The 14,384-nt window shown below is 45.8% G+C and overlaps 1 protein-coding gene and 1 long non-coding RNA gene across 4 annotated transcripts in view; one reads left to right on the top strand and one right to left on the bottom strand.

The window, feature by feature from the left end:
- The window catches only part of SMURF1 (SMAD specific E3 ubiquitin protein ligase 1), a 113,454-nt gene extending 110,967 nt beyond the window's left edge, over positions 1 to 2,487 (bottom strand). For both annotated transcript variants that reach the window (XM_038539444.1, XM_038539445.1), the window contains exon 1: positions 2,196 to 2,487. In XM_038539444.1, coding sequence (XP_038395372.1) covers positions 2,196 to 2,250 — 55 coding nt within the window. In that variant the 5' untranslated portion in view covers positions 2,251 to 2,487. The remainder of the gene's footprint in view (positions 1 to 2,195) is intronic.
- On the top strand, positions 1,635 to 5,216 carry LOC119876350. Of its 2 annotated transcripts, none has more exons than XR_005360582.1 (3): positions 1,635 to 1,711; positions 3,098 to 3,235; positions 4,400 to 5,216. It is a non-coding gene; the product is annotated as an uncharacterized LOC119876350 (long non-coding RNA). The 2 variants fall into 2 exon arrangements; XR_005360581.1 differs by lacking the exon at positions 1,635 to 1,711 and adding an exon at positions 2,714 to 3,064 and having other exon boundaries at positions 3,173 to 3,235.
- Positions 5,217 to 14,384: the final 9,168 nt, after the last annotated feature.

The raw sequence follows: 14,384 nt of genomic DNA, 5'->3' as shown, positions 1-14,384 counted from the left end.
ATCACTAACACCAACAGGGATGAAGGGAAAGGGAGCTTTGGAAATAACACTCATCACTTGATCCTTCAGTATCAAATGCCATCCAAAACTCTTCAAAGCATTTCTGTATCTTTGGCATGTAAATTTCTGAATCCAAAAATAATTTGGGAGGACAAACCAAGCCCTCCCTTTTTCAAGGGAAAGGCTCAGACCTGCCAACTTGGTTTGATATATAAATGTGTATATGATACAAACATTGTAATGAGAACCTATTCCTTCTGAAACATTAATCACATTTCTACCAAAACTCATGAAATCAGTTATTTCTGCTTTTAACAAGAAAAATGAAACCAATCTGATGTCAATTACAGATTACACTGTAAATTAGAATCCAATTAAAGTTGTCAGTAATTAAAGTTTTACAAGCATTACAAAGTCAAAAACATGTCTTTCATGTAACCATAAAAATAACAATGCTTTATACTGTATCTACATAGTGAGAAGCATTTCCTCCTGGCCCTGGAACAGAGTATGTTCCTCCAGAAGCAAAGATCCCTGGGACAGATGGCTGTTACTTCACACAACCAGGGTCTGGATTTGGGTCCAAATCATTACCTGGCCGCCTTATCTTGTAACCTAATCTGACATCTTTCTACAAAAAAAAAAAAAAAAAAAAAAAAAAATTACAACACTTTTCTTGAGAAAAATGTGAGTCACGCAACAGCTCCGTACTTTCAAAGGAAACTTTCGTTTGAAAACGATCGCCATTGTTATTTTCATGGATTTTACCGAAATTAGGGCTACGCATCTGCCACAAAGTGTCCAAAACTCTCATTTGCTCTCTGAAAGCATCCGACCGAACTCTGACTCTGGGGTCCTCACCAGACTGGCCATCCAACAGAAAAATCCAAGGGAAAGCCCCCCGACAGGAACTAGCCTGAACTTTGTATTTCCCTTCCAGGGCTGGAAATACTCGAGTCCGGAAAGTCCCCTGGCAGACGCGTGTCTGCGGCCCTACGATCCGGCCTAAGGTGTGAATCTGAACGGGGAGGCGAGGCCGCAGCTCCGTGGCCCCGAGGGCCGGGGAAGGGGCCGCCGGCGAGGGGCGCATCCACCCGCGGCCGAACCACCGCGTCGCCGGCCGCAGCCGAGCTTCGCGCTCACCCTGGAAGGTGGCACTACAGAGCCTCCGAGGAGACGCGGGCACTTCATTGAGGACTCGGTGAGAGTGAATCGAGGAGCCGGCGTTCGTGCAGCTGCCACAGCCTCCAGTGGGGGGCGGGGGACCCTCAGCCCCACTCAGGGCTCTAGGATGGGGGGGCAGTGCTGGGAAAGTGCAATGGGGGAAGTACCGGGGCAGCACGGCAGGCAGCCGACAGTGGCCTGGCCCGAGGCACAGAGGAAGTGGGCCAGACTCAAGAGGTCTGGAGCAGCGGGGAAGTGAAGAGAACAGGACCGGGACACGCCACACCACAGGACTGAGGAATTCGAGGCTGAAGGAAAGGGTGGAGGCGGCGAGACCCAGCGAGGGGGCGGGGCTGCGAGATAAGCAGGGGCGGGGCCTAGGGGGAAAGGGAGCGAGCCCCGCCGAGGAGAATAAAGGGGCGGGGCCGGGAGGGGAGAAGCCGGACGGGGGGTAGGTGGGGGCGGGGGGAGTAAGAACCGGGAGGGTAGCGGGGCGAAGCGCCGGGTACCGCGGAGAAGAGGCCGCCGAGCCAGAGAGGATGGGGAGGTGGGGAGAAGCGAGGGGCGGGGCCGAGAGCGAGGGGCGGGGCCGGGAGGGAGAGCGAGGAGGCAGGTGAGGGGAGAGCGGGGAAAGCGAGGGGGAGGAAGGGGGCTGAGCGGCGGGGGGCGGGGCCACGAGGGGGGCGAGAGGGGAGAGCCCGCGGCCGGGTGGGGGCCGCGAGCAGGGAGGCGACGGGGCAGGTGGGGGGGGCAGGAGGGGAGCGGGAGGGCCGCGGTGGGGGGGGAAGGTGGGGGGTGAGGAGCGAGGGGGCGGGGCCGGCAGCCGCGAGGGGGCGGGGCCGGGAGCGCGGAGCGAGGGGCACTCGCCGAGGGGGGTGACGAGGTCCTGGGACAACGGCCGGCGTGGGGGAGGGCCACTCCACCGGGGCGCTCTGCGGGGAATTCCGGGGCTGCTGGGGGCCCGTGCGGGGCGCCAGCGGGCGCCGGTGGGGTGTGCGGGGGGAGGCGGGTGGGCCTCCCGCCGGCCGTACCTGTCAGACGGATCTTAATGCTGGAGCCGTTCCTGCGCGTCCCGGGGTTCGACATCTCCCGCCAACGATCGGGCAGCCGCGGATCCAGCGCCGCCGCCCCCCGGCCCGGCCCGGCCCGGCCCCGCCGCCGCCGCCTCAAGGTTACGGCTCCGGGCTGGGCGCCGGGGTCCGAGCCGGGACACAAACTCCGCGGCCCAGGCGTCCGGGCGGCGGGAGGATGGTCGAGCCGGGGGATCGGCGCTCGACCCGGCGCCCCCGACCCTCGCCCGCTCCCAGCCGAGCCCAGTCCAGAGCCGCCGCTGCCTCCGCCGCCGCCGCCACCGCCACCACCACCTCCTCCTCCTCCTCCTCAGAGCCGGACGCCCGCCGCCCTCGCCGCTTCCGCCGCCGCCGCCGCCGCCTCCCGGAGCCGCGCGCGCTCCCGCCGCCGTGCCGGCCCGGCCCTGCGCGTGCCCGCGCCGTGCGCCCCCGCGCCTGCGTGCGTGCGCGCACCCGAGAGCACGCCGGGGCGGGGCGGGGCTACGTCGCAGGCCTGGCTAGGGGCGCGCGGGGTCTGGAACCAGTGGCGGGGCCTGCCCACGTCCTCCCCCCGGGAGCCGGGCGAAGGAGCTCGGGGCCTGGGAGCGGAGCTCGCCCTGGAGGCCGGGGGAAGGCGAAGCTAGGGTGCGGGGCCACATGTGGGCCCTCGAACCGCCACCCTCAGTCTTCGCCACATTGTCCAAGGGAACAGGTTTGCAGATGCGGACCGAATTGATTTTCCGGGTGTCTCTCCAGCCTCCGGGGCGCCCGCCCCCCCCACATAGATATTGGAAGGAGGATTACGTGAACCCGTAGCCTGTTACGACACACCAAGCACCTTGCACAAATAGGTACCACTTTTTCTTTTTTTTTTTTTTGAGTAGAGCTTTCAGAGAATGCAGTTTCAATGGAGAGACTTCTCAAAGACACAAAAGTCCCCTACGTGTGTTCTGTGCAAGGTAGTGCGCTCTGTTGACCCGTTACACTTGCCAGAATCGCTGGAAGTGCCATATATGGACAAGGTAAACAAGATGGGAGAGAGGGATAAAGTTGAGTAGATGTTTGTTATGATCCAATCTGCATACAATCCAAACCAACAAAGGCAGCTTTACGGCCTTGGTTTCCCCGCCTTCTGCTAACACATCCCTCCCAGGATTGCAGAGTTGAACTAAAAACTAACATTTTCCCTCCTCCCAGAGTTGCAGGGTAGAGCTAAGAGCTCATTAGGCTTTCTCCAGCAAACAAACTCCTCTCTTTGTTAACCTGTAATGGAGAGGAAATAACTGTTACTAAAGAAGAAAAGCTGGGCTTGTTTACCAAAGTTGTTTTTGACCAACTACCTAATTCTTGGAAAGCCTTTATTTGGTTTGTATCTTAAGGAGCCAAGCTCCGAGCCCTTGAGCCACCCGCTTCAGTCAGACTTTCCTGGGGTCACAACCTTCTAAATAGATCCCTCTAGGGCCCCTAGACATGCCTTACCCCCTTGCCCCGCCTCAGGCTGAACCCAGTGGAAGCTGAGTGTCTCTAGACTGGATTCAGAGCTGCCTTGCTGCCTCTTGAGCTTCAGTCATTCAGTCAAATCAAAAGACATGCCCTTGGGTGGCTCATTCAGTTGGGCATCTGGATCTTGATTTTTGGCTCCGGTCATGACCTCAGGGTTGTGAGATCGAGCCTGGTGTCAGGCTCTACACTGGGCATGGAACCTGCTTGAGATCCTGTCTCTCCCTCTGCTCCTCCCCTGGTCTCTCTCTCTCTATCTCTCTCTCTCTCCCTCAAATAAATGTATCTTTAAAAAGAAAATGGGCCAGACCATTTCTTTGGCCCCTTAAAGCTCAGACTTTGAATAATTCTAGTGAAGTATCCAAGAATACAAGCTATGTTTAAGCAACAGAGCAGTAGACCCAGAATCGAGCTGTTACTCTGTAGGCAATTGTCACTAAGAGTGAGTCCCTAGGGTCCAAATAGATCCATTTAGAGTCTCTAACCCCTGCCCCCAAGTGACCGTCATTATTCTTTCAATCCACCTAGTATCTCTTCTCTTCATTTCCGTATTCAAGAAGTCCCTTCTCCCAACCAGACTAAACCTCTCTCTGCTTGCCTGAATGCTGGCCCCTGTTCTGATCCCTAGCTATTCCCAATCTAAAATACTTCCATTTCTTAACCTCATTGTTTTCTTACCTGCCTAGATGTCTGGATTGTTTCCTCAACACATGAGACAGGAGGTCACTTCTGGAGGTCACTGAAAGGCATTTTGTTTACTCATGAACAAGTCATTGCCGCTTTCATTTAACCAAATAACACCTAACGGTGTCTTTCAACATGGCCTACCCAAGGAGGACCTTCCTAATGGAAGCTAACGTTTTATCCGTAAGCAAACTCCAGCCACCACTATGTGGCCCAGGGACAAGGACTAAATAAGTCACAGCTATAGCATTTCAGAGGCTCATGGACCGGATGAAACAGACACAGAAAGTGCTGACAAGGACACAGTGATGAAAGTGTGTACTAATGGCTAGAACATAAATTACAGGACCGTTCTGCCTGGGAGGAGAAGGATGGGAAAACCACAGAAGAGTCATGGAAGACCTCAATCCAGAATGTAAACGCAGTGTTCAAAGTTGTTGGACAAGGGCATTATAGGCAGAGGGAAGGGCTTGTGCAGAAGGATGAAAATGAATGTTTTTTCCAGCACAGATTTCAGCATAAGTGCAGTAACATAACTGTTGGATCTTCCTTTTTTTTTTTTTTTTTTTCACTGTTGGATCTTCTATCTGCACACCTGACCCTATTTAAAAGTTGACAAAGATGAGGGGCGCCTGGGTGGCTCAGTCAGTTAAGCATCTGACTCTTGATTTCGAACTCAGGCCCTGATCGTAGGATCCGGCTCTGTGCTCAGTGAGGAGTCTGCTTGAACTTCTCTCTCCCTCCCTCTGTCCCTTCCCCAGCCCTGTGTGCACACACACTCACTCTCTTGAATAACTAAATCTTTTAAAAAATTGATAAAGATGATAAAAGCGGGATTCCTGGGTGCTCAGCAGTTTAGTGCCTGCCTTCAGCTCAGGGCGTGATCCTGGAGTCCCAGGATTGAGTCCTGCATCAGGCTCCCTGTAAGGAGCCTGCTTCTCCCTCTGCCTATGTCTCTGCCTCCCTCTCTCTCTGTGTGTGTCTCTCATGAATAAATAAATAAAATCTTTAAAAAAATTATAAAAGGTATTGGCCTACATAAAATTTATCAGCCACAATTTCGTGCTAAACCTGTGGACCAGCCCTTATCCTGAACTGAAGGTACTTTGATATCCATTCATTATGTATCAAATTTGTCAAAAATACTATCTTCTAAAGGTGTCTGGAACAAGTAGATGGGAAGTGTTTAACAATTCTGCTGAGACAGAGATGAAATTTGGTATCTTCAAGTGCCCTCTCTGCAGTGACTTTACAAAAAGTGCTGTTTTGGGGCAGCCCCAGTGGCACGGCGGTTTAGTGCCGCCTTCAGACCCGGGATCGAGTCCCACGTCAGGTTCCCTGCATGGAGCCTGCTTCTCTGCTTCTCCCTCTGCCTGTCTCTCTGCCTCTGTCTCTGTTGTGAATAAATTTTTTTTAAATCTTAAAAAAAAAGATTACAAAAAGTGCCGTTTTGACTTTGACCCTGCTTTCTATGTAGGATTTGGCAACTTATTTTATTTCTCCTAAATGTATCACTTTCCTTTGTCAGTGTTATTGGGCATTTGAAACACTTTCCAGTGAGGGTGGAAAAAATCTCTTTGGATCTAACCGCAGTAGTTCTTAACCTGTCTTTTGAGTCCCAAACCTCTTCAGGGAATCTGATGGAAACAATGGATCCTAAGCAGCCCCGGTGGCGCAGCGGTTTAGCGCCGCCTGCAGCCCAGGGCGTGATCCTGGAGACCGGTGATCGAGTCCCACGTCGGGCTCTCTGTATGGTGCCTGCTTCTCCCTCTGCCTCTCTCTCTCTCTCTCTCTCTCTCTGTCTCTATGAATAAATAAATAAAATCTTAAAAAAAAAAGAAACAATGGAAACAATGGATCCTTTGCCCAGAAAAGTTAATATGTGCAAATATACACCAAATTTACATACAATTTCAATGGGTTCATTATCTCTGGAAACCAATTTGAGGGTCCTGTAGAGTCCCATAGCCCTTAGATTAAAAACTCCTAATCTGAAGGAAATGATCAAGCAAATCATGCTAGGAACATCCCATATGTATGTGTCCAGGAGCCAATACAGCAGAAGCCCTTTCTGAAGGCAGTGAGTATGCATCCTGAAAAGAGGGCAGCTATGGCCCACAAATACCCACACTCTACTGGGCTCAACAACGTTACCAACTAGTGCCAGAGCAAGTTAGTTAAATTCACCAAGCCTCACTTTGCTCATCTGTACAATGGAGATAATAGTGCCTCTCACTATTGTGAGGTTTAAATTAGATGTAGATTTAGCAGTCTACTAGAGCAGGCCCTTGGTAAATGGTAGTTGTTATTAGTACATGTAAAATGCATGTACTAGTCTTTCCCCAAAACCTACGGTACTATTATCCTAGGGAAATTGGGGATGTTGTACAGAAGTGCCTGGCGGCTATACCAAATATCTCTTGGGAGTACACTGCTGTACCTGAGCTGGTGCCTCTGTGGCCAGTGGCTAGATCAGACTAGCCTTTAAGATCTTTCCTAGATCTAGGATCTGGGTCTCTTTTGCTTTTGCTTTTAAAAGCATTAAGTTTTTTAAACAATCAGATATACAAAGTTGTGATTAATTAGCACATTTCTTTATCCTTTTATGCCCAGAGGTTTTTAATTACACCCTAAGCTTAATATTACCAATATGCAAGTCTTTCCATGTTATTATCATTGGTAGGCTTTATCTTTGGCAGGATCTTTCTTTTTAAAGATTTTATTTATTTTTTTATTTGAGAGAGAGCACATGCACAAGCAGGGGAAGGGGCAAAGGGAGAGGAAGAGAGAGAATCTTAAGCAGACTCCATACTCAGCACAGAGCCCGCATGGGGCTCCATCTCACAACCCTGAGATCACAACCTGAGCCAAAATCAAGAGTTGGACACCCTGGTAGGATCTTTTGTTTTGTTTTGTTTTGTTTATTTATTCATGAGAGACACAGAGAGAGGCAGAGACATAGGCAGAGGGAGAAGCAGGCTTCCCACAGGGAGCCCCATGCGGGACTCGATCCTGGAGCCCATGAGCCAAAGGCAGACACTCAACCACTGAGCCACCCAGGAGTCCCAGATCTTTTTTAATTAAAATGTTTATTGACATCATTGTAGATTCACGTGCAGTTGTAAGAAATAATACAGAGAGATCCCTGTGTACTGTGCCCACTTTCTCCAATAGTAACATTTTACAAAACTATAGTATAATACCACAACCAGGATATTGACATTGATACAACCCAATGATGTTCAGATTTTCCCAGTTTTACTTGGATGTATGTGTATTAAGTTCGACATATTTTTAACACCTATGTGGGTTCAAGTATCTACCGCACAGACGAACTAGTGAACTGTTCCAATACCACACTTTCCTCATCCTCATGTTGTCCTTTTATACCCACACCCTTTGTCCCACCACCAACATCTGGCAACTACTATTCTATCATGCATTTCTAAAATGTGGCCAATTCAAAAATGTTACATAGATGGAATCATATACAATATAGTCTTTTAGAATGGGTTTTTCTCACTCAGCATATTTCCCCAGGAAATTCATCCAAATCATTACATGTTTGAATAGTTTGTTCCTTTTCATTACTGAGTAGTATTCCATGGTTTGGATATATCACTTTTTGTTTAACCATTGGAGGACCTGGGCTAACTCTAGTTTTCAGTTATTATAAATAAACAACTATGAACATTCATGTGCAGGCATTTATGTGAAGATAAGTTTTACTTTCTCTGGAATAAGAGCCCTAGAGTACAACTGCTGTGTCATATGGAATTCCATGTTTAGTGTTGTAAGAAACTGCCAAACTTTTTTCAAGTGGCTGTAGCATTTTACTTTTCTACTAGCAATGTTTCTCAGCATCCTTGCCACATTTGGTATTGTCACTGTTTTTCCTTTTGGCCATCCTAATAGGCATATAGCTGTATTTTATTGCTGTGGAATTATCTGAGATTTAGATTATTTCTTCAAATATATGCAACCAAGGGACAATTCTAGAAAAAATAATAATTCCAGGCACCTAAATGGCTCAATCAGTTAAGTGTCTGCCTTCAGCTCAGGTCATGATCTCCAGGTCCTGGGATCAAACCCTAGGATCAAGCCCTGTATTGGGCTTCCTCCTCAGTGGAGAATCTGCTTCTCTATCTTCCTCTGCCCCTGCCCCCAATCCTGCTCCTACTCTCTCCCTCAAATAAATAAATAAAATCCTTAAAAAAATAAAGATCCTAGTTGAACCCCACAGTCTGTGTTCAGAAACAGCTAAGGTCATAGTGAAAATAAGAAAATGATTGAACTGCTATTATCCATTTAAAAATGTAGTTTTAAAAAATAAAAAAATAAAAATGTAGTTTTGTCTATAGAGTAGTTCTCACTTACATAAGAAGTGTTTTAAACAATTGACTATCCTATAAAAATAATTAAGACACTGGCTGAGAATATAATAAGCTCATTTTTGAAAATTCAGACATGACATTTTTATTTTAAATAAGCAAATGTGAGCCCAGGCTCTACTACTACTTTAGAATCTCACGATTTCTACTGGTCTAGAAAAATAAGATGAGGGACGCCTGGGTGGCTCAGTGGTTGAGCACTTGCCCTCAGTTCAGGGTGTGATCCTGGAGTCCCGGGATCAAGTCCCACATTGGGCTCCTTGCATGAGGCCTGCTTCTCTCTCTGACTGTGTCTCTGCCTCTCTCTATATATATATCTCTCTCATGAGTAAATAAATAAAATCTTTAAAAAAAAAGAAAAAGAAGATGAATATTCTCTAAGTTTGTTGTATCTCATCTGTAATTTATAAGCAACAATAACCAGGGAAATCAACAAACCAAAGAAAATCCCAAGTAAGACCCTGAATCATTGTTCATTGGCTTAAAAATGTTGCTAGTTTTTGGACAGGGTTAAAGGAAGCTCTCCATTATTCTAGGCCAATGGTTCTCAAAAGTATGGTCACTGAAGCAGCAGCATCACCAGGGGACTATTAGAAATGAAATTCTCAGACACCACCCCAGACCTACTGCATCTGAAACTCGGAAGGGCCCCAACAATTGATGGTTGAACAAACCCTCCAGGTGATTCTGATGCAGGCTTATGGTTGAGAGCCTCTATGAAAGGTATATTGTTATTTTCCCTAGTGTCCTAACTCAAAGAATAGAGCAGTGATGTGCAAAACAAAAGTACTTTGGCCAGAATGTTAAACTAACTATAAGAAACAAGCAAAAATGGGACGTACTAGAAGAGCTTCTGCAGGTCATAGAATTCTTGTTTGATTTTATGATAGAATACAGGCAGCAATCAACACATCTGAACAGCCAAGAAGCAGTTTTTTTCTTAATGAGGAATAGTATGTCCAGGACACCACCCTGCTCCCCTAGGGCTTAATGCCATCTGTCCATACATCTCAAGATTGTAAGCACCAAAGAGTTCCTGAATGGCTGAATCTAGACCCAGCCCCAACCCCTGGCTGCTGGCGGACAACGAACAGGAAAGATAAAGCCACTTCGACTTTTGTAGTGGGATCTAGGCCACTGCCTCCTGCCGAAACTACACATAGTAGGGCTTTTTCCCTAATAGGAAGAGAACTGAACAACCCCCACATGGCTGATGTCTGCCTCACAAAGCGATGGGGGATGGAGGGCAACAGACTAACATTTGCTATGATTTTATTAAACTGATGCCAATAATTTATAGTCCGGTTGTTTTAATCCCCAAGCACATACAGACTCTAATGTGAAGATAGAGGAAGCCTAACAAGAAGAAAGGCTGAAGGAATTCTGTAATTTAAACCATGCAGGAAAATTCATGAATCACACCACTCTTGTGCTAATTAGCAAGAAAAGACTTGTAGTAAGTGCCCATCTGTGACAAATATTAACCATGGTTTGTGCTGGCAAGGAGGTGACCCAATTCCCCAGTCCTACAGATGTGCTGAACCAGTAACCAAAGCATCGCTCTCTGCATCCTGCATAGCGTTTGCATCAAACTCATCTTTCTGCCGAGATCCGGCGAGGCTCTAATCTTACCCTGATTGTGCAAAAATAGAAACAAGTACAGATGAATGTGACAAAGATTCCCCTAGTACCAAGAAAGGGGCGGGAGCTGTGTACCTCATTATTTAAAGGCATTCATATAAACAAATTAAGTTAATTTGGGGTTCTGGTTTGTGTGAGGGAGGGATGCTTATATAATTATTAGGTTCCATTCCTGCTTAGTGAACATGATAAAGATTTTCAAGGATAGCTATTTCCAATCCACTTTCTTCAGTGCCTGCCCATAGCACTGTCCATGTGCTGAAAGCAGACCCTTTGTCCACCTATCCATCTCTCTAGACTGCATCAATCCTCTGTCTGCTCAGGATCCTCCTGGAGGGATGGGGGAGGGTGGGGCTTAAGCCACAGAGGAGCTTGATGATGCCCAGTTTTTCTTCCCAAGAACATGGTTTTGTCATTTGTATGCACCAATTTATTTTTTTTTAAGTTCACTTTTCCTCTTTATTGTACAGTATAATATAAGCAAACATTTATTAGGAAACTTCAGTGTGCCAAGCAATGGGCTAATGTGCAAGGAATTTTTTTTTGCTATTAGAAACATTTTTGTTGTGAAATATAACACACGTATGGAAAAGTTAAACTCCTATGCAGTCACCAGGAGGTAAAGAAATAGAACATCTAAAGAAATAGAACATCACCAGACCATAAAAGACACCTGCATTCATCCTCCCAATCACAATCTTTCCCAGCCTCCTCCCCACGTAACCACTCTCCCCTTATTGTAATCATTTCTTTGCTTTTATTCATAGTTTTATCAATTAAGTATACGGTTCTCTTTTGCCTGTTTTTTAACTTTCTGTAAATGGAACCATACAATATATACTATTTTGTAGTACTGATTTTTTCCAACTCAACATTATGTTTTTGAGATTCATTCATATTATTGTGTTGTGGCTATAGTTCATTTATTTTTATTGTTTGCATAGTATTCTATTGCATGATTACAATTTATCCATTCATAGACATTTGAATGTTCCACTTTGGGGCTAATGTACACATTATGTTAAACTGCATTTTGACTAATATGAGCATTATATTAAATTGCATTTTCTGATTACTAATAGGGTATTACTTTGGCTATTCGGAATCCCTTTAGTGAAGTGCATATGCAATGTTTTCAGTTTCTTTGTCCATTTTTCTGTGGGATTTGCTGTTTTTCTTACTGAGTTATGGGCATTCATTATGTAGTTTGGATATGAGCTGTCAGGTCTTTTTCCAATTTTTTCATTGTGGCAAAATATACATAATGTAAAATTTACCATCCTAACCACCTTTAAATGTAAAGTCAGTGGTCTTTTTTTTTTTTTTTAAATAAAGATTTTATTTATTTATTCATGAGAGAGAGAGAGAGGCAGAGGGAGAAGTAGGCCCCATGCACTGGGAGCCCGATGTGGGATTCGATCCAGGGTCTCCAGGATCGCGCCCCAGGCCAAAGGCAGGCGCCAAACCGCTGCGCCACCCAGGGATCCCCCTTTTTTTTTTTTTTAATGATTTTATCTAAAAAAAAAAAATGATTTTATCTATTTATGAGAGAGACAGAGAGAGGCAGAGACATAGGGAGAGAGAGAAGCAGGCTCCTTACAGGGAGCCTGATGCAGGACTCGATCCCAGGACCCTGGGATCATGACCTGAACAAAAGGCAGATGCTCAACCACTTAGCCACCCATGTGCCCCATAAAGTCAGTGGTCTTACATACATTTATAATGTTATGCTTCACCACCATCACCCATCTCCAGAATTCATTTCATCATGTAAAACAAACTCTCTACCCATTTAACAACTCCCCATTGTCCCCTTCCCCCAGCCCCTGGCAATCACCATTCTGCTGTCTCTGTGAATTTGACTATTCTAGAGACCTCGTATGAGTGGAATCATATGATACTTGTCTTTTTGTGACTGGCCTGTTTCACTTAATATCCTTAAGATTCATCCACATTGTAGCAGGTTTCAGAATTTTCTCCCCTTTTAAGTCTGAATAATATTCCATTGCATGGAGAGACTACACTTTGCTTATTCATTCATCTGTCAATGGACATCTAGGTTGCTTCCATGTTTTAGCTGTTGTGAATAATGCCATTGTGAACATGGGTGTACAAATCTCTCTTCAAGACCCTGCTTTTGATTCCTTTTGGGTAGATCTCCAAAAGTGGAATTGCTGGATCATATGGTAACTCCGTTTTTATTTTTTGAGGAATCACCATACTGTTTTCCATCATGGCCACACCATTTCACGTTCCCACCAACATGGCACAAGGGTTCCAATTTCTCCACATCCTTGCCATCACGTGTGTTTTCCAGTTTTTGATAGTAGACATCCTCGTGGCTGTGAAGTGTTATCTCATTATGGTGTTGATACACATTTCTCTGATGAGTAATGACATTTATCATCTTTTCATGTGTGCATTGGCCATTTGTAGGTCTTTGGAAAAATGTCTATTCAAGCCTTTTGTTCATTATTGAATCAGGCTGTTAGGCAAAGAATTTTAAAAGGTCGGTACGGTATGGTCCCTACATTTTGTGGCCCACATCTGGTAGTGGAAAACATCACATAAACAAATAATATATAAATGAGGCAGAAGAGCCACACTGAAGGCTTCTGTTTCTGGTGGACACCAATGTGCTATTGGTGTCCATGGACAAGGGGAAGGGTTTGGCCACTTCTCCTGGATGCATGTGGAAGGAGACTTGCACGTGTCTTAAGCAGCAAGTTTCTAAAGAGTTTCAAAGATTACCAGTGATTCATTCAGGAGCATCACTAATTTAAATTTTATACTCAGGATATATGGTTGGTAACTTTATTTCTTATAAGGAAGCCCCCAAACCTTTGCTTTTTAAAAGACTCAAGCAGCTTTCTCAACAAGCCACATCTGTTTCTGCTGTGAGTTTTCATCTTAGGTTGTCACTTAGAGGTATAATCAATTTAGACATTGCAGTTTGCTCAGCGAGCAGAGTCTGTGATGTCTTAACTAAGCACAGAACAGGACTGCCATGCCTCTCTCTAATAAGTGAGATTCCCTGGAATGAAGTGGGAATACAGTTTTATTCTAAGGAATTGCTGCAAAGGAGAAAACCTGTACTTACTACAGTTGCATTTGTGGATTATGGTTGGATTCTCAACTCGTTGATGAAAATGGAGAGTCTTGAATAGTGTTATTGCCAAATAAACTAGATTGCATCTGAATGGAATATTTGGATGATAATGGGCTGGTTTCAGGAGAATACCCCCTTGGAAAAAAGGGTAGAGCTAAGTACCATTAGAGATGTTTCATGGAACCCATCAGCCAATGCATCCTTCCCCTAAAGGACTTTCTACACTCTGAATGCAATCCTTTGCAGAATAATTCCTATGTAAACGGGAGGGAGAAAGGGGGGTGTTGGGGGACTGGTGCTAACAATGAATGATTTAGACAGCTATGAATGTGCCAGTGTATTGGGGTAGCACTAGGTTTTTTCGACAAAGAGCTATTTTTCTTCTTATTGGGAAGAATTGGATTGCAGGTTCAAAAGAAAGAGTTGCCAACTTGACCTGTGGTCACTCAGATTAGAACATTCCTGGGGTTTTGATAGAAGAGTACCTGTAATTAGGAAGCCAGATTTATGGCCACAGGCAAAGAGAAAGAAAGCCCGTGTCTACGGTATTCCAGGTTATTAGGGTAGTTATACTTTTTGGAAGTCCTTCTAGAAAAGTCTCATATAAATCACTTCCAAGCTTCTCACATCTGCACCTGTGTCTTCTTCACCTTCCCATCTGTGATGGTGGAGGGTCCAAAAAAAAAAAAAATTACTTTCAAGCTTCCTTTGGATTCTGATATCTTGGTGACCCAAACATTACCTTCTCTCCCTTTCCTCAAGACTAGAGACATGTCACAAACTAACAATCACCAGTTGCCTTTCCATTAATTGCACAGAGAACTAAGAACCCAAGGCATGTAAGAA

The sequence above is a fragment of the Canis lupus genome, chromosome 6 (assembly GCF_011100685.1).
Source record: "Canis lupus familiaris isolate Mischka breed German Shepherd chromosome 6, alternate assembly UU_Cfam_GSD_1.0, whole genome shotgun sequence".
Taxonomy (NCBI): Eukaryota; Metazoa; Chordata; class Mammalia; order Carnivora; family Canidae; genus Canis; species Canis lupus.
The sequence above is the reverse complement of the archived record's forward strand: the minus strand, read 5'-3'. Positions and strand labels throughout refer to the sequence as shown.